This window comes from Maylandia zebra, linkage group LG20 (genome assembly GCF_041146795.1).
Source record: "Maylandia zebra isolate NMK-2024a linkage group LG20, Mzebra_GT3a, whole genome shotgun sequence".
Taxonomy (NCBI): Eukaryota; Metazoa; Chordata; class Actinopteri; order Cichliformes; family Cichlidae; genus Maylandia; species Maylandia zebra.
Window position 1 is genome coordinate 9,356,229 of NC_135186.1, and position 20,120 is coordinate 9,376,348.

Genomic DNA, 20,120 nt, shown 5'->3' on the forward strand with positions numbered 1-20,120 from the left:
GTGAGCCTGGTTGCTATAGTGACTGCACCCAAGGGCTCCATACACATGTACACAGACATGCGCCTCACTTTTGCTGCTTAAAATGAACAGAAAAGTCAGGCCGAAACAAATCGCTCCCAAATGAAAAGTAAAAGTCGTATTGACAAAATTCTTTCACCGTGAGCGACAGCAATGTCTAGTCTACTGAATTCTCAGTTTTCATGTCTGTGGAGTTTATTATATGGACGTGGTGACAGTGGAAAGACACCATGCTCTTCTGATTTTCAAACGAACCTTCTGAGCCATTTTAACATTAGAGTCTATGGAAGAGTTGGAGGGAGGAGGCTGTGCATTGGTGACATTTATGAAAGAACCATAACACCTAGTACAATAGTAAACACATTGGATGAAAGAGGACAGCCATGGCTACGTTTTGAGGGTAAAATCATACCTGTAGAGCAAACGCTGCGGACACAGCAGCAGTTTTAAAAAAGATTTTAAGATTAATTTTTTTGCTCCTCTCACTCTAGCAGTTGAGCTGCCTCACTCTAGCCCCAACATTCCGTCCCATACACACCCATTATAAACTCTGAAACGGGTGAAAAAACATCATGAAACTTAAACTGGAACTGAAGAAAAAGTATAATAGATATTGAAAAGATAAATACAAGTTGAATAGTTGAATGTCTTGTCTTCGTTTTAAAGTTTGAATGGTGGCTCTATGTCAATGTATGTGGAAGTAGTAAGAGTTTAAAAATGAGTAAGTTGAATGAGAATTTGAAGGGTCTCCCCATTGAAATACATGGGAAATTTTTGTTGAATAAAGTTGAATAAAATTAAAAATATAAATGTTAAAAATGAGAAAAATACAAGCAATCATGTCCAAAAGAATAGGAATCTAATGGTGTTTGAATGGTTTTTCTAAGTTGAACGGTTTTGAAGGAGTAGGCTTTCAAAAAACGTACGGAAAAATAAAATATAACTAGAAAGTGCATTTTCTGAAGAAACTGCAGTGTGAATGCTTGAATCTGAATGTATGGACTGAAATGAATTAATTGCTGAATTTTGAGTTAAAAATTTTGAATGAGATAAAAAAAAAAAAAAACTGAATTTAACCTGAAAACAACAGTGCTGAACTGCTAAAAGCTGAAGGTTACACAGAAGAAGAAGTTGGAAAAAAACTGAAAATGTTTTAAATGTAAATTAGAAAACCCTAAGAAATGAGAAAAGAACATTTAGAGTCAGAAAACATCTGAATGAATATTAAAAGGTCACATTCTTTGAATCACTGAATGACTAAAATGTGATCCCTCCACTTGGACCCACACAGTTTAAAAAGTTTACATCTCTGAGCTTTGAAAGACAAGATGTTGGAAAAAGAACAACGATGGCGACGTTTTGAGGGTAAAATGATGGCTTTAACACTGTGGACACAGCAGCAGTTGAAAGAGAAGTGTTTAAGATGAATTTTGGCAGAGTGGCAGAGAGAGCTCGTTAAGCAGGCAGGTGTGAGCCTGGTTGCTATAGTGACCGCACCCAATGGCTCCATACACACGCACACAGACATGCACCTCACTTTTGCTGCTTAAAATGAACAGAAAAGTCAGGCCGAAACAAATCGTTCCCAAATGAAAAGTAAAAGTCGTATTGACAAAATTCTTTCACCGTGAGCGACAGCAATGTCTAGTCTACCAAATTCTCAGTTTTCATGTCTGTGGAGTTTATTATATGGACGTGGTGACAGTGTAAAGACACCATGCTCTTCTGATTTTCAAACGAACCTTCTGAGCCATTTTAACATTAGAGTCTATGGAAGAGTTGGAGGGAGGAGGCTGTGCATTGGTGACATTTATGAAAGAACCATAACACCTAGTACAATAGTAAACACATTGGATGAAAGAGGACAGCGATGGCTACGTTTTGAGGGTAAAATCATACCTGTAGAGCAAACGCTGTGGATACAGCAGCAGTTTTAAAAAAGATTTTAAGATTAATTTTTTTGCTCCTCTCACTCTAGCAGTTGAGCTGCCTCACTCTAGCCCCAACATTCCGTCCCATACACACCCATTATAAACTCTGAAACGGGTGAAAAAACATCATGAAACTTAAACTGGAACTGAAGAAAAAGTATAATAGATATTGAAAAGATAAATACAAGTTGAATAGTTGAATGTCTTGTCTTCGTTTTAAAGTTTGAATGGTGGCTCTATGTGAACGTATGTTGAAGTAGTAAGAGTTTAAAAATGAGTAAGTTGAATGAGAATTTGAAGGGTCTCCCCATTGAAATACATGGGAAATTTTTGTTGAATAAAGTTGAATAAAATTAAAAATATAAATGTTAAAAATGAGAAAAATACAAGCAATCATGTCCAAAATAATAGGAATCTAACGATGTTTGAATGGTTTTTCTAAGTTGAACGGTTTTGAAGGAGTAGGCTTTCAAAAAACGTACGGAATAGATAATAATAAAATAGAATAATAAAGATTAGAAGAACAATACTGTGAATGCTTTTCAAGCATTCACACTAATAACTAGAAAGTGCATTTTCTGAAGAAACTGCAGTGTGAATGCTTGAATCTGAATGTATGCACTGAAATGAATTAATTACTGAATTTAAGTTAAAAATCTTGAATGAGATTAAAAAAAAACCCGAATTTAACCTGAAAACAAAAGTGCTGAACTGCTAAAAGCTGAAGGTTACACAGAAGAAGAAGTTGGAAAAAAACTGAAAATGTTTTAATTGTAAATTAGAAAAACCTAAGAAATGAGAAAAGAACATTTAGAGTCAGAAAACATCTGAAAGAATATTAAAAGGTCATATTCTTTGAATCACTGAATGACTAACATGTGATCCCTCCACTTGGACCCACACAGTTTAAAAAGTTTACATCTCTGAGCTTTGAAAGACAAGATGTTGGAAAAAGAACAACGATTGCGACGTTTTGAGGGTAAAATGATGGCTGTAACACTGTGGACACAGCAGCAGTTGAAAGAGAAGTGCTTAAGATGAATCTTGGTACAGTGGCAGGCAGAGCTCGTTAAGCAGGCAGGTGTGAGCCTGGTTGCTATAGTGACCGCACCCAATGGCTCCATACACACGCACACAGACATGCACCTCACTTTTGCTGCTTAAAATGAACAGAAAAGTCAGGCCGAAACAAATCGTTCCCAAATGAAAAGTAAAAGTCGTATTGACAAAATTCTTTCACCGTGAGCGACAGCAATGTCTAGTCTACCAAATTCTCAGTTTTCATGTCTGTGGAGTTTATTATATGGACGTGGTGACAGTGGAAAGACACCATGCTCTTCTGATTTTCAAACGAACCTTCTGAGCCATTTTAACATTAGAGTCTATGGAACAGTTGGAGGGAGGAGGCTGTGCATTGGTGACATTTATGAAAGAACCATAACACCTAGGACAATAGTAAACACATTGGATGAAAGAGGACAGCCATGGCTACGTTTTGAGGGTAAAATCATACCTGTAGAGCAAACGCTGCGGACACAGCAGCAGTTTTAAAAAAGATTTTAAGATTAATTTTTTTGCTCCTCTCACTCTAGCAGTTGAGCTGTCTCACTCTAGCCCCAACATTCCGTCCCATACACACCCATTATAAACTCTGAAACGGGTGAAAAAACATCATGAAACTTAAACTGGAACTGAAGAAAAAGTATAATAGATATTGAAAAGATAAATACAAGTTGAATAGTTGAATGTCTTGTCTTCGTTTTAAAGTTTGAATGGTGGCTCTATGTCAATGTATGTGGAAGTAGATACAGTTTAAAGAGGAGGAAGTTGAATGAGAATTTGAAGGGTCTCCCCATTGAAATACATTATAAATTTTTGTTGAAAAAAGTTGAATAAAATTAAAAATATAAATGTTAAAAATGAGAAAAATAGAAGCAATGTTGTCCAAAAGAATAGGAATCTAACGGTGTTTGAATGGTTTTTCTAAGTTGAACGGTTTTGAAGGAGTAGGCTTTCAAAAAACGTACGGAATAGATAATAATAAAATAGAATAATAATAATAAAGATTAGAAGAACAATACTGTGAATGCTTTTCAAGCATTCACACTAATAAAGATTAGAAGAACAATACTGTGAATGCTTTTCAAGCATTCACACTAATAATGGCATGCTGTCCCTGAGCCGGTTGAGCGAGGGATGGGTGGCCTTTGTACACACTTTACTTCTCAATGTTAATGTCCTCCACTGGCAGGATGGCCTTTCTATCATCCCTCTCTTCACAGCAATTATGCTGGATAATAAGTTCATTTTATATTATGAGTGTCACTCCTCTGAAAGGACTCTCAACAACGTTGTACCTGTAGCTAAACTGGGCATAAATCGGATACTGTAGAGTGTAAGTAAATATGGATGTAGCTTAACACATCCGTGGCCTTTCTAAGAAAGACAAATGGTGTGTATCTCCTGAGGTGGCTTTCAAATGCAAAAAATGACGGAATCTGTTGCAGATATCGATCGAACAAGTTCTCTTTAGTTTGTTAAATGGGGTGGTTTTCCAAATCAGATGAGTTTTTCATTTATTAATTTTTTTGTGAATACATTTAGATATCATTTAGAAGTATGTGTTCCAGTATAAAGGTTTAATGGTAGAAGGAAAGGGGTAATGCACAAAGTCTTTTTTGGTTCTTAGATGTAATATCTTCCCAAAGAAATCAGGTTTGAAACAGTTAACAAGGTAAGCTTGTAGAAGGTCAGTAATCAGATTTTAAATGATTTTCTCTTAGCCCAGGTCTGTCTGTTCATCCATCCATCCACTGTCTTCCGCACTTCCAAATATGCAAACACTGTCCTGTAGTGTTTTGCATGTAGACTGTATACAAAAGATGGATGTAGCCACAGTGACAACACACTGTTTTATGGACATTTTGATACCTCATTTTCATATTTTTCTTTCTTTTTTAACCAAAAATGATCATATTCAGGTTACAGTATTAATTTAACAACTAATGATAGCAGGCTTGGTTTATTAAACTGCACCAACTGACTGTATGTTCTAAGTAACAAGCAAATAAAATACTAGGATTTCACTCGTCTAAATGATAGCTCATTGGACTGGACGTACTAAACTGGACATTGGTGTTGCTGTGTGGTACTTTTAGTATTTCTGGAAATCTGGTATGTCTTAAAACAAAAACATTGACCACCCAAATGGATATTATATATGGTTCATTGTGCCAGTCTGTAAGCATGTTGATAGCTGACGTTAGCTATTTTAAATGGTATAGCCTGGACTGTTTTGAGCACTTTGCTGTTGGCTTTTTGTTTTTAGCTTGGAAAAATGCAGCTTAAAGATTTTTCACATAGTTTTTCAAATCTGAATTGTAACTGTGACGTCAGCACATAAATGGACTGCCGTTTGTCGCTCAAGTGATGATCCCTAATTATCCCTAAATATTTCAACCTCAGTGTATTATATAATTTTTTTTGGCATATTTTGGATTAGAAATGGAATAATAATATAGACCTTTTCATGTTTGTGGAAACCCTGTTGTTCCCTGTTAGTTCTGTACAGCGGCATTGGCGCACAGCGCATCAACAGTTCGAGAGCTAGCAGTGCGAATCATCTTATCTGTGTACCAAAAGGAGAGAAGTGCCGTCCTAATCTACCTTCCACCCAACGATGCTGCAGTCCGAAAGAACTTCCTCTACAAAAACCTCTTTGATGGCTTTGCCAAGATTGACGGAAAGCTGGTAGAGACTCAGGCAAGTGTTTCTTTTCCCCATTGCTGGTATTAAATTTTTATCTTATACTTGGTATCTTCTCTTCTTAAAAAAAGAGAAGAGGGCCTCTGGCGCATCGGCCTAACTAGGGGGCTCTTCAACTGACAGGGAGTTTGTTCCATCATTGCAGGAGTCCACTCTGCAGGTGGGGGAGAGTATAGGAGAGGTGGAGAATAAACTTAACCTGGGTGTCTACTGTCTTGTGCAGTCTGGGAGATGATTGAATGTTAGGGTGGGTACAGTTTCCTCTGCGGTGGGGTCGGGTGGGCTGCCCCGGGTCCTGTGGGGCTGCTGCCGTAGGATGGGCCCGGGCTCCCTTGCCTTGGTGGGTGCCGAAGGACGGGGGTGCCTACTGGGGTCAGCGGGGGAGCTGGCCCCAGGGAGGGGCATCTTGCTCCTCCCTTCTTTTCCTCCCCATCCCCGGCTGCCTCCCTCTTCCCGCTCCAACACACCCACCCACACAATTAAGGCCTTGGGGTGCGGGTGTGTCACCAGGGTGCAGGGGAGGCATCCACCCCCGTCCCCTTCTGGCCACCTGTGCCTCAATTTTATTCCACGACTTAGACATCCACATTACTCACACTCTCGTAAGACATACATATAGGGCCTTGAGGGTGGGCACGTTAACGGCGTCCAGTGGACGGTCTGTATTCAACCCCACCTCTGGTGCCGGTGCCCACCTCTCAATTTTAAATCCATGTAGACATTGAGGGTTCTCGGGAGGGGCCGTGCTAACACCTGCTGCTCTCTGGCAGCAGCACCATGCTCTCCCGTGTTTTAAATGCACCTTAGAACAACACGCAGCAACACTACACATGAGCGAGAGGAGGGAGGTTTGGGGTCTTCACACACCGCTGTTCTCTGCTGGACATCGGGGCGGGGGGGCTGGGAGGAGGTGTTGGCCGTCCGATTGGGATCTGGGATGCGGGGCCTCCCTGCAGCTGCGGAGCCTGGGGCAATATGCTTGCCTCCACCCCTGGGGGAAAGGGTAACATCTCCTGGGTCTAGGTGCCGTTTCCCCCTCCAGAAGTGAGGGTACCTGGACCTGGGGTATAGAGTTTGTTTGGGGAGTGTGATTGTGTGTACAGTGTCCATGTATGTCTATCCCTATGTTGGGTGAGTGCTGAGTATTTGTATATGTGTGCATGAGGGTGGGAATGCATGTTTGTGTCTGCCGGTAACTGATGCCCTCAGGGGTCGGTGCGTTGGTGGTTCTTGGTGTCCGGGGCTGGGCGCTCAGGTAAGCACTAGCTCACTCCCGGTGACTACTTGGCGGGGCCTGGTGCCTGTTGCTCGGTCAGGCCTCTTCCGGGGCAAAGGGGGCCCTCGGGCCTCCAGCTTCTGGGCCTGCGGCTCGGTTCACTCTGGCACAGCTGGCTGCCAGCAGAGCCGGCTGGCACGCCACTGCAGCCTCCTCTGACTTCTGCTCCGTGGCTACTGGGTGACCCCTCATCTGGGGCTCTCTTCAGCTCTTCCCAGGAAGGTGGCACGGATGCCCCTCCGGTGGTCCTCCTTGGGCTCTCGCACTCTGGGGCCTCTGGATGTCTGGAGCCTGGATCTCCTCCATGCCTGCTTCATGCCCTGGGGGACGGGGCTATGGCTCTCTACACCCTCTTGCAGACCATTACATGGGGAAACCTTTTGAGTACAAGCACGCTGAGCCACACAGGTGTGCACACAGGTGTTCACTGTTCATAGACATAAACTACACCTTTATTTGCTGCTATTTCCAAGCACATTATGCGCTGTCGGTCCTGCTTGTTACATAACAACATTCAATATTTAGTATTTACTGCTGTTTACACTTAGCTAGATTAACGTGATGGTGTTGTGTTTAGTATGTTGCTCTGGTTTTTTTGCTTGTTTTCTCTTCTTTTTCTCTCAACAGGTGATCCAGGAGATTTTTTTTCTTCTTTCTCTTTTTAAGTGCCCTTTCTCACTGTCCTTCTTCCCTTCTGTTTTTCTTTTCCTTCATCGTTCTTTCTCCCTTTCCTATCCCTCAGTCATGTCTGTCCCATCTGTAACAACTGAAAATAAAATAAAATAAATAATAACAACAAAGGTTGATCAAATGGACCAATACGGCAAGGCCGTGATGATCCATTTGGCAAAGTAAATCCATTGGGTATCCTTGTTGGTCTTCAGACAACAATTCTGACGGCTAAAGAACCAAATGGGACAGGCACAAAAAAAAAAGAATATTAAAACTACCCCAGAATTTGAATGGCTATGTAAAATAGCACCTAAAGCCTCAATCTGAAGAGCTTTAGGTTTGTGTAACCTTAATTCTAGACCTTAATAACAAGAGATGCCATAACTTAAGAAATGAAGGGTAATAATGTGTAAAAAGCTAACAATTACAGAATGAAAATGAATTGATAGAAGGTAAGCATGGTAGAGAACTGAATATGAAATGGACTAATGGCATGCCACCTTCTCCTAGACTTTAAAGAAAGGTGGGGGTCAGCCGGACGGACAGAAGGAGAAGGAGGAGATCCACTCTCTTCAGGAGCAGCTGGCTGCCTTAAAAGAGATCACAGTATGTTGCGCTGTCATCATTCTGCAATGATATCACATCTCATAACAACTGTTAATTTCTATTTATGACTCCAGACTGTATTTTTACCTCGTAGGTGGTCACACACCAAGTAATTCACATGCATATAACACTTACACATTATAGCCTCACTTTATGCCCTGTCTCAATTAAAGGCGAATGATTGCATGTCTTGTTTTTTGGAACTTTGCTTTTTGACGTTGACTGTTCTTACACATATATATATATATAAATATATATATTTTGTCTGCTTGTAAAGGAGAGAGGCAATGAAAGCACCAAAGGACAAATAGCCAAACGAGAAGTTCACAAAGCTGAGAAAGATTCCCAGAAAGCTGGCAAGGGAAGTATGTACCTACATAAATCACACTTCAGTTCCTACTCACATCTGCAGGTCTGAGGCAATGCACAAAAGGGAAATTTGTTTCTATGTGCTGACAAGGATGTGCCGATAAGCTCAGTGTTTTGAAATAGGCCCTGCTCATATGCAAACAGTAGGTGGAAAGGTGTTTTCAAGTCACCTTTATGTTGAGCTGTAATTTACCTGACCCTCCAGCAATTTTGACAAAAGAACAATTTTGAGGCCTTTGAGGGGATTGAAATTTGTAACACAGATTTCCATTTATGTGTTTTACTGTGTATCATAAGACTATGATAATCAGATCAATGGTCTTATAGATATGAGAGCTTAAAAATGAAAAGAAAAAGTGTTTATATTCAAGTTTATTGTTATATGTGAAAAAAAAGACATCATATAACAACAGTATGCAGACGGCATCTACGACCTCAGAATTTATAATCTAATTGTTATACCACTGACAGATTTTGAGATAGAGACCTAAAGTGTGTCCCTCACGCACTTGACTAAATTATGTATGACCTATTACCCCAGTACTTCAGCTGTGCCTTTAGATACAGAAATAATGGTGTAAAAAAATTTATATCAGCATGTGTGAGCATTACCTTTGCTTGAATAGCTTTAAAATTTGACAGGTAGGGTTTGTTAAAGTGTGTAGAAACACAAAGGTCTGTTAACCCTGTAAGACCCACCCCATCAAAAAATAGCCAGAAAATTAGGATTTTTTGCAACTGAGATGTTTATTAACCCTTATAACAAAATCCACTTTTTTTTTGCATATCATGTTGTGTATGACATATTTTTATTATATATTTATTATATATTTTTTGCATCGCATTTAATAGATTGGGCATTTTTGTTAACTTTTTGTTAACAACAATGTTAATTTTAGACAAAAAAAATAGTTTTGTCCATAACATTTTGAAATTATGGCAAGTATTGATCATGTTGATGAGATAGAGGTCTCAGAAACTCATGTATCAAATACGTTACAAAGGGCATTGTAGGGTTAATAGAATAACACATCAGTCATGCAAATTCTGAATTACAATATGGGTTTTGATTCAGTAGTGCTGGCTGTTACAGATAACTGTCTTATTAATTTCCAGCTGTCACAAAAGGGTCCCAGAACAAGAGGATGGAAAGTTGTAATGTCCAACAATCAATCAACTGTCTGGACAAGTATGTTCCTTAAAATCTTGTAAGCTATATATATATGACTCAAATGGCCTTTATTTTTGAGAGATTTAGTTTTTAGTGTGTATTCACTGCTTTTTCCAGTCGAGGTATTCATTTATCTTTCATGTTGTGTTCAGTAATTGTCCTATGGTAAACTTTGGTACCATTTGATCCTCTAACTTTACACTCTGTTGTAGCTTGTGTATATTCTGCGGTAAAAAAGACGAGTCTTTCACAGAAGACGGATTGGACCTTCACTACTGGAAACATTGTCCGATGTTGCAGCGCTGCGACGAATGTCGACAGGTAGACTGCTAATTTTTTTATTTATTTTTTCTCACTAGGTTTTCACTTCTGTTATAGAGCTGAAGTCAAAGAGTTAGATCCAGCTGCTGAAAGTATCTGTTCTGCATTACCAAGTTGATTGAGTATAGCTTTGCATTGTGTTCACAGGTAGTTGAAATAGCCAGCCTTACGGAGCACCTACTGGGTGAATGTGAAAACAGGTCCAAATTCAGCCAGTGCCCACTCTGCTCAGAGGCTGTGGCCAGCGAGGACCTGGTTCACCACGCTCAGGGTCCTGGCTGCAATCGTGAGTTCTCTCTGATTTTCCATACAGCAGGAAACTGACTCGGTTTTTTTAATATTTCTCTGTTATCACTTTCATTATTAGGTGGCAAAATGGTAGGCAGGAATGATTGTGAGAGCTTGGTCTGTGCATGGTAGGCCTCACTTATATGAGTGTAACTGAGAAAAAAAAACTGTACATGACAGCGAATGACAATTTCATAAAATCAAAACTGAACCAGTGAATATCCAATAATAGTAATAAGGCAGCAGTTCCACAATATATAATGCAGCTATTTTTTAATCTTTGGTAATTCAAGGTTGGATCTATTTTGGTTTAACTACATGAAATAATAAACTGGGAAGAAAAAAAACAGTTCAAAGATTTGACCTGATAAAAACAAAAGCAAAACATTTACATTCTAAAAACATGTCATTTTCCTAACCTTGTATATTACCCTGGATTTGTTAGTCAGGTGTTAGCCAGGTGACAGGAGGTGAGGTCCAATAATAATAATAACTAATACACACTAAAAGAAGATTTCTACTGAGCTGCATGCTCTCTGTAAATGTACTATTTATTTATTCATTTACATCATTATTTACATTTTTAACTCTGTAATCCTGGAGCACTGTCACGGTCCTGGGTCGGTGACCCAGTGTTTTGAGTTTCTTGTGTCTGAGTTTTTGTATTATGATCTTAGTTCTCTTTGTTGCCCCAGTTTATTCTTTAGTCTAGTGTCTTAGTTTGGCTTTCTTGTATTCTCTTTAGTTTTCTGAGTATTTAGTTAGCCGCCCTCTGTGTCTCCCTGTTATTGTTCTCTGTGTTTCTTAGTTGCTCTGTCTCCCCTAGTCAAGTCTGCGTCTATGTTACATTTCCTGTTTTACTTTGAAGGTCTGTGTCCTATGTGAATGTATTGAGTTTCGCTTCCCTTGGGTCTAGGGCTGGGCCATATCATAACGTTCACGGTAATAAAAAGCTGCCATTTTGAGTTCAATCCCGTTTCTCGTGAGTTTGCGTTTGGGTCCAATTCCTGCCTGCACACAGCCGAAACATGACAAGCAAACTAGCATGCAAATAAAGTCTTGACTATTTGGCTGCATATCATTTGGAGTGAATGATCAGTCTGTCGTAGGCCTGCAAACATCAGGTTTGCAAAGCAGCCAGCTCCACAGCTTCCTTGTTTTTTGTTTTTGTTTTTTGCAGTTTTACAGTAACTTAGCTATTTAATTATCCTTTAGTTACGTTTCTCTTAATCCATGTCTGTGTTGGGATTTTCCCTTCCTTATTTTACTGCAAAAATGTCCTCTGTCAGATTTCAGCATTTTATTAGTTTCAGAAGGCATACTTCCTGAAATAGTGATTAATTATTCCCCTATAGATAAACCTGCTTCCCCTCGTGTACTTTTCCTCCTGGTTTTAACTCGATTTTCTCTGGGTTTCTTCCACTGACTTTGGGTTTAGCACCCTGTGGTTGTACATTTCTTTGATTGCGTTTGACTCAAATTATTGAACCGTTCCGTCTGAGAGTTTGTAACCTCTCTTTTCATAGTTGGGTACCGTTGCTCCATCGCATTTACACATGTTCACAAAGCCAGCATCTTCAATATTCTGCAATAAAACACTGCAAGGCTTACACCACTTCTCCAAATGTTCCATGAGTAATTGACACGGCAAGCCTTTTGTTTACAGTAGTTCCTGTTGGTTAGGCAGATAAACAAAACTTTCACTTGTGCGTAAGCATACGTTTCCCAAAATAGACCCAGTGCTCAAAGCTGTGTTTTGTTTGAAGCAGATTTCTTTCAGTACTGTAAATTCATTCATGGGAACTTTTCTGTAATTCTGTAAGAGCTGACTTGAAGGTGTCATCTTTGTGTTTCAGCCCCCGTTTTGGGTAAAAGCTCCAACCACTGTCCTCTGTGTCACAACAACTTCACGCCCGGAGAGGAGGTGAGACTGTGTACTTGCACAAGTCAGTTAGTTAATTATGAAATAATGGCAACAAGTTTCACCATTGATTTATTGGCATATGCAGAAATCTTCTTTGTTAGAAGCAGAAGTAGAAATGCTTCACATATAATAAAACAGAGAAGCCTTTCACAAACGAGGCTTTAGCAGCAAACAGGTGTTGAAGTAAAGCACAGCTAATGTTGACCTTTAAGGACTTCAAAGAAAGCAAAGCCTTTGTTCTTAATGGGCTGTTTCACTGAGAAGATGAAGTAAGTACAATCACATTCCTCACATTCCTGCTAGTCTCAGAAGAACAAAAGACAAAAGATTCTGATTAGCTGCTCATAGATAAAACTTAACCGGATACAGATTATTCAGTTTAATTAATTTTATTTGTATACGACCAAATCACAACAGCAGTCACTGCAAAGCTGCAAGTTATATTGTAAGGTAAACAATAATACCGAGAAACCCCAACACTCAGATGACTTCCTTTGAGCAAGTACTTGGCAACAGTGGGAAGAAAAAAACTCCCTTTTCCCAGGAAGTAACCTCTGGCAGAACCAGGCTTAGGGAAGGGCGAGAGGAGGGATACAAAACAAAGATGCCCTGTGGACGAGAACCAGAGATTAATAATACCTACAGCGTGGATTAGAAACACATTCACACATAGACAATGAACACATCTCATCTTCCTACAATTGCAAAATAGACCACATTTTATTTGAAACAGCGGCAGTTTGGCTGCTGACACAGTTCACAGCTCGGTATTATGCAGGTAAAGTTTCATCCCGTTTGTTTCTATTCAAGATTTGACAGTCACTGCGTCAAATGGGAAATATAAATAAACCTTGGATACACATTTGAATAGAAGTTGTTGAATGTAATATAAACACAGGGATAATAGTTTTGTGTCATCTTTAAAAAGCAGTGCTCGTATTTCAGTGCTTTTGGAGTCGCACAGCCATCCATGCTTCTCCTTGGTGTGTCTGGGAAGGTGAAAGTGGATACGGAGCGAACAAGATTCTCTGTCTCACAAGGAGACGCAACGCTTGGTTCTCCGTTTCATTCATCTTTCGTTCTGGTTTGTGTCTTTGTGGGGCCTAATGAATCATGCAACTCATGTTTCAAAGACACAGTCTTCCTGCAAGTGTGCTCGCCCCGCCTGCCTCAGTTAGCAGCAACATTGTTGAGACACTTAATAGACCAGGGCATAAAGACCTAAAGGTGTGACTGTTGGGAAAGTTTGTGGATGTCATATATTACTTAATTTCCCTTGGCAGAATCTGTAGAGCAGATGTTTAATTTTTTCCAAGGAAAAAAAAGAAAATGTAACTAAAGCAAAGCTGTAAACATAATGTAGTAATGGTCCTTTTTATATATGGATAAATGCAACAGTTTGACTCGATCGCCCTTTGTTTACAAATATCCTTTCCTTTCATTAATATTCTATGTAGAAAGGCACATTGCCAAAGAATGATGCTTTACTGCACACTACAGTGACTAACTTCCCTCCTCAGTACATACTGACAATCTGAAGTCAAAGTAAAAAGAGACAAAGAAGGTCTCTAAATGAAACGGAATTACTAGAATGAGGAAAGAGGTTTCAGAGTTTTCACTAAATATTTTTAACTGTAATAATATTAATGACATAAGTACAGCTTGCTTGTCAGGTGTATTTAATAATATCCATTTAGTCCTGTTGGTATGACAAAATATGAGTTAAGAACGATTCAAAAAAGACAAAGAATCACAAGAATAATTATTGATTAAACTTCTTAAACCTTAAAAATCACTTGCAGCCTAAACAAAACACGAGATATAGATTATACACATCATTTTTTCCAACTTTATGGTGACACGTGCAAAGTATTATTGAGCCTTTCCTGCGATGCGTTTGTGCTCTCATTAAAAGTTTGACTCACTGCATGCAGTTTCTCACTTCACGCCCTCACATAAGGGAGAAAAAACTCACAGAAAGTTGCACTCTCTTTGCTGGAGGAGAGGCTGTAAGCCCAATGAAAGACTGCAGTGTTAGTAGGTAGGGAGGGCAGCCATTCAGGCCTTGACTGGGCCTACAGTAACCCCATGGTTGTCGCAGTCGTGAAAGTGCCTGGGAGAGGAGCAAACTCACTGAGCTACTTTGTCCCTGTTCCAGGCCTGGAAGGCTCACCTCATGGGCAGAGAGGGCTGTAAACAAAACTCACGCAGGACTGCGGCATCCCAAAGAACCCAGCCAGCACAAGGTAAAGCATTCATACACATCCCGTTTTTTTTTCTTCTTTTTTAGCCACTTTCCCAACGCTTACTGTGACAGGTACAGAAAGCACCCACGTTCAGCAGTTTTCCACTGTGGTTTTGTCCCCTAGTTGATAAAAGGATGTATGTAAATTATAGTGAGAGATTAATTTGGAGTCTAGTGTAATGGGCTTTAGTGTATCATTTAGATTGATGTATGCTAGAACCCTCCTTTTTGGATGTGTGATTGATTGTTTTGTTTTTTTGTATCATACCTGATTGTGTGGTGATGCTAAAATAGCCCGTATTACTGTTTACATTATTTGATGCCAGAGAACCTTTAGTTCACTGTACACTTTAGGGCCATGGATCATTTGAAGCTGTCCTGTGGAGCTTTTTTTGTTGACAGTGTACACCTACATTTTATTAATCTTTTGGCATGCTACTACCACCAAATGACCATCGTGAGAATAACTTGAAACATATGAAACCAGGGACCTGCTCTGAAAAATGTTGCTTCATAAGTTGACTGTTTTTGCAGTTGATCTTCATGTTTTCATTCTCACTGGCCGTCTTTGAAATTCTTTCCAGCTCACATTTGGAAAAGTGGCGTATAGGTGCATCACTGGTTTATAGCACAAACAATAAGCGTTTGATTTAATCAGAATGACATCACCATGTTATGCTGACATCGCAAAACCTTTTTGTTTATACTGGCCTTTCTAGTATTACAGGTTTCTTTGTTAAGTCTCCTGACAGTGGCGTGTGCAACGGGGTGGCCTGGGAACCAGACTGGCCACCCCGGAGCTAAAACAATAAAATTCAATGAAATATCAAATGTATGATTATGTTTTCACAGTGAAACTCAGATATCCAAGTGTGAGTGAATGTAGCATCGGCTTCTGCACTATGAGCATCATGTTAGCAAAGGTAGGAGAGCCAAGCACAAAAGACGGCACCGCAGAAAACAATTTTTTGGCGAAAGATTAACAGGTTAACATAGCTGGACTGGTCTTCGGGCATACCGGGCATTTGCCCGGTGGGCTGATGACTTTTTTTTTTTTTTTTTGTAACGGTATGAACAATGACAGGTGGTGGATTGGCCAGATGCTGGCCGATGTGTAAAAATAACTTCTTCTCTCATTCTCTCCCCTCCCTCTCCTGTTCCTACTTCAATCATGAAACTGATCAATGATCAGCTGATCGGCTTTTCTCTCTTGTTTGTTTATCGCCCACTTTGCGCCAGAAAGAGGAAACCAGCGGATGTCATGCTAAACAACAGCAGCACGTTTAAGTTTGATCAGCTGTTGTTAGAATTTATTTAATATTAATTTCTAGTATCAGCTGATGTTTGCTGGAGCCACAGCTGTAAAAGCTGCTGGTCATTATGTCGGTTTGGTTATCTGGTGAGAGGGAAACATGAAGATGAAACCAGGAGATGTCCTTACTGAATCATCAGAGCTGTGATGGAGAAACAGGTTTACCTTTTAGGTGACATGAATGAGTTGAAGGGAAGTTATGAACTGTTTCTGAGAGATAAATAACACCAGGATCCTTTTCTAAGTAGCTGACAGCTGGTAACTGTGCAGGGGCGGGTCTAGCAAAGTTTTGCCAGGGGGGCCAGGTAGGGCATTAACAGGGAAAGGGGGGCACAAAGAAATACTTTTCTTTCTTATTCTCATTTAAAATATCTAGCTTTTATTAAATAATTATCTGAATCTTGCGAACAAAGTTTTTATCTATCTTAAAATGTATAGAAATCATACATATACCAAAAAGACAGTGTACATCACTGTCACAACAGCGTTTGTTTTCATTCAAAGGCTTTATGGCTTTAATACCTGGGGGGCCGGTCTGTAGTCAAAATGCCCAATTTTTTGTCCCAGTCCAGCCCTGCAGGTTAATACTGGCAGTGTCACCATGCCAGCTGACTGTATTTCATCATCAGCCAGCGTTGTTCTTTATCAATATTACTAAAGTTTACCATAAGGCAGCATAGAAAGTATTTACTTGCTTTCAGGTTTTATTCAAATGTTAGTCTTATCAGTTGTTTCCCCACTTTTTCCTGTTTCAAAATCAAACAACAGTTTGTAAGAAGATTATCTTCTTTTTTTAACAGGCAGATAAAGTTTTACATTGGCATTGGCTAATTTGCCAATTGTTTGTTACAAATGTTTGTATTTTAATATTCAAAAATGTTTTTGCCCAAAACATATGTGCACTATATGTCAGTAAAAATACTATGCAAATATTGAAGTCCTTGAATGCTGAATAAACACTGACAAAGCACTGATTGTATCTCTTGTACTTTATCAACACAGTATCTAAAAACTTTGCACCGTAGTGGTTAAAATCTCATTCTAATAAGAGTTAAAAGTGCATTCGGTTATTAGGTTTATAGGGTTATTGAATTATGGAAAACGGTTGGTAGAATTTTTTTTTTAAACATTATCTGCCAATTACATCTGCCACCCTTCTCCAAATCTGTGCCCCTACCTGGCCCCCCCAACAAAAATTTTCTAGACACGCCACTGTCTCCTGAACAATTTATTCTTGTCCTCTGTGGAGGGCACGACTGAGAACTTTTATGTAATCTACAGCGTCTTCTGCCAAGAGGAAATCCTGTGCTATCTGCTGACAACTCATTTGTTGGGGCTGGGCTAACAGGTTTTTACAGATGTTATGATTCTGTTACTAAAAATCACATAGTTACTTTCATTCGGTGTCCTTTGTGGTGGAGGACAAGGTGAGACGGAAAGGATTTTACTCAAAATTGTGCAACGTAGCGCTGTCATGAGAGGAAGTGGAGGAGGGCCAGACATTAGAGTGTGAAGGTGAAAGCTCAAAGGAGGATACACCAGCTTTTGAAGAGCCTGGGCAATGATAAAATGATCACATTCACCTTACATTTACATAATACATATTATTTAATGTAGGGCTTTGAAGTTTTGTGGTATAATAATTCCTAGAATGTGTAATAAGAACACACACACACACACACACACACACACACACACACACACACACACACACAGATCAGATAAAAGTTTGATTTCTTCTTTGACCCTGTTGATCAGTATGATTAATAATATTTATCCTACAAGCGCATTAAACTGTAGCTCCCCTGTCATTATCAATTCAATATTTAGACAGTACCTACATTTTGCAGTATGTAGCATTAAACAGGAAAACAGGATGATGCTAACCATTATCACCAAGATAGCTGGTCCTCTGAATACATCAAACAGACAATAGTGAACCAGGTTTTCGAAAAAAAATTTATAACAGATCACACGACTCAAAGGGAGTTGCTAATTTTTATTGGTAGCATTATAACGTAAAACATTATTCAGCATATTTGTGTTAATGACTCAGATAAGCTAGGATACAGGTTTACTGGTTCTTTCAAAGCCCTTTCTTACATAATACTTTTACATAATATTTTTAGGCCAGGTCTTGGGAGGTTAATGACAAAGTGCATGCAAGAATATAAAGGCTCCCTGCTTTATTATTCCTCTATCAGTTTACTGTAAAGTACCATTTTGTTTGTGCATATGTGTTTTGGTGTTTCCAGGCAGAGCTTTCGGTGGAACCAAGCTAAAGCAGGTCAGGTCATATGGAGCCCGAGCCAGAGCCAGGCCCATGGGCAGGGGCAGCCGAATCCCATCACTGGCTCCTTTAGCCAGAGGGTATCCACCAGGGAAGCATTAAAGCTGGTCTGAAGAAGCCCAGAGACGTCCCCTCACACTTCAACAGGAGAAAGCCAACAGTACCAGACAACCCCACCCACTCCATTATTTCCACATTCGGGCACTTTTGAGACGCTTCAGATGTATTCACTGACATATGCAATATATTTAAAGCCATTATTACTTTATGATTGAAGCCATTAATATATTTAAAGTCTTATAAGATCACAGAATTACAACACGGTGTTTTACCCATTGTTGAGACGATGACGTAAATTCTAATCCTGTTATGTGCGACAAAGTTCACACAGAACAGAAAATGCTTTTCACTACACGTCAAGCCTCTAGCCTCTCACACACCTGTCAAGTAAACATAGGCACACAGAGTGCTGTTTGCTGAAATCCCCTTATAGGATTTGTTGGTTTTGAGGCTCTTTTTTTCACTGCCATTTAGAGGAATTGTACAGCTTTAACGGGTAGTCCCTCACTGTTGGACCGCACTTCCCAACTGTGACTTTGTGTGACTCACAAGATGGATTTTAAACAGAGTTTGTGTAAAGGTAAAGCAGCAGTGTACAGGGTGATAGAACTTTAGGCTTGTGTTTTAGAAGTTGACCCCTCATAATGCAACCAGTGTAGTGAGGTTTTATGATTAGTTTCTGAGTGGTTATCTGCAATTTATAATTTATACATCCTTAAACTGCACTACAAGCTCTCGCGTATAAACGTGCTATCGCAACGATTTTCTCACACCTAAAAAACAAACAAACAAGTGTAGCATGTAAACATTTATTTTATCCTAACCTTCAAATTGTAGAGTTTGAAGAGGCTTATTGCCTTCATCTATGTAAATGTGCTAGTGCAAGTTTGGACCTTTTAAGATTTCATCCTCTGATCCATGCACCTTGCAGATAGCTAGCTGTCCCATGGAACTAAAATCAACAGTTTCTTGTGTAGAATCGGACTACACCAGATGAATGGGTTGAGAAACTTCTATGGGTAACCGTCGCAGTTTCAGTAAAAATATGTCTAATTGCTACATCCCTTCAGAAGACGATGACTCATACCTTCTTGCACACCCAGTAACAGGAGGCGGAACGAGATCACAGTTTAGTTACAAGCAGAAGATGTTCTTTGCTTTGAGGGAAGCTTTGCTGTCGACTTCACACTTAGCCAACTGTTTACATATTTGCTTTCCTTTTATAAGAATTCTATATAGAAATAGCACTTTGCCAAAGGATGATGTTTTACTGCTGAATTTCTAGCACACTGCAGTGACTTACTTCCCTCCACAATGCCTACTGATAGTATGAAGTAGAAGTAAAATGAGACAAAGTAGGTCTCTGAGTGAAACAGCACTGCTAGAATGAGGAAAGAAGTGGACATGAATATGCTACATACTGTATGTACACCACATGGTTTTCCCTCCAGTGTTCAGAATCACATCACTGGCTTCAAACTGATAGAATCACAAGCTAAAAAGTTAAATCCTACATATAACATTAAGCCTGGTTTATAATTATCTCTTCAGTTGTGCTCCTGTTGTGCTGCACAGTGTTATGATGACGACAAAGTGATTGTGATGTATCTGGAAACGGTAATAACGTTAATGTGAGCGTATGTTTTATTAGTGGGGAAACAACTTGCTTTAGTATGCTTCTGTACTGAGAGCTGCAGCAAAAGTAGATGTAAAAGTTGTGTTCATGCATTTGTAGTCAACAGCATTTTGACTTCTTTTTTTCTGCAGATGTATTTGTTAAATAAATCATTATTCAGGGATTATTGCACATGTGCTTCCATGTAATCAAAATTCCCCATAAAAGTTACATGTAATACACGGCTCTGTTTAGGA

At 39.5% G+C, this 20,120-nt stretch overlaps 1 protein-coding gene across 4 annotated transcripts in view; it reads left to right on the forward strand.

The window, feature by feature from the left end:
* The window catches only part of cep104 (centrosomal protein 104), a 41,994-nt gene extending 21,947 nt beyond the window's left edge, over positions 1-20,047 (forward strand). For 3 of the 4 annotated variants that reach the window (XM_014407521.3, XM_014407524.3, XM_014407522.3), the window contains 9 exons: positions 5,511-5,711; positions 8,173-8,268; positions 8,546-8,633; positions 9,754-9,826; positions 10,021-10,129; positions 10,277-10,415; positions 12,274-12,341; positions 14,500-14,587; positions 18,154-20,047. In XM_014407521.3, the coding sequence (XP_014263007.2) occupies positions 5,511-5,711; positions 8,173-8,268; positions 8,546-8,633; positions 9,754-9,826; positions 10,021-10,129; positions 10,277-10,415; positions 12,274-12,341; positions 14,500-14,587; positions 18,154-18,290 (999 nt within the window). In that variant the 3' untranslated portion in view covers positions 18,291-20,047. The remainder of the gene's footprint in view (positions 1-5,510; positions 5,712-8,172; positions 8,269-8,545; positions 8,634-9,753; positions 9,827-10,020; positions 10,130-10,276; positions 10,416-12,273; positions 12,342-14,499; positions 14,588-18,153) is intronic. The other variant, XM_014407523.3, reaches the window with a different exon arrangement.
* Positions 20,048-20,120: the final 73 nt, after the last annotated feature.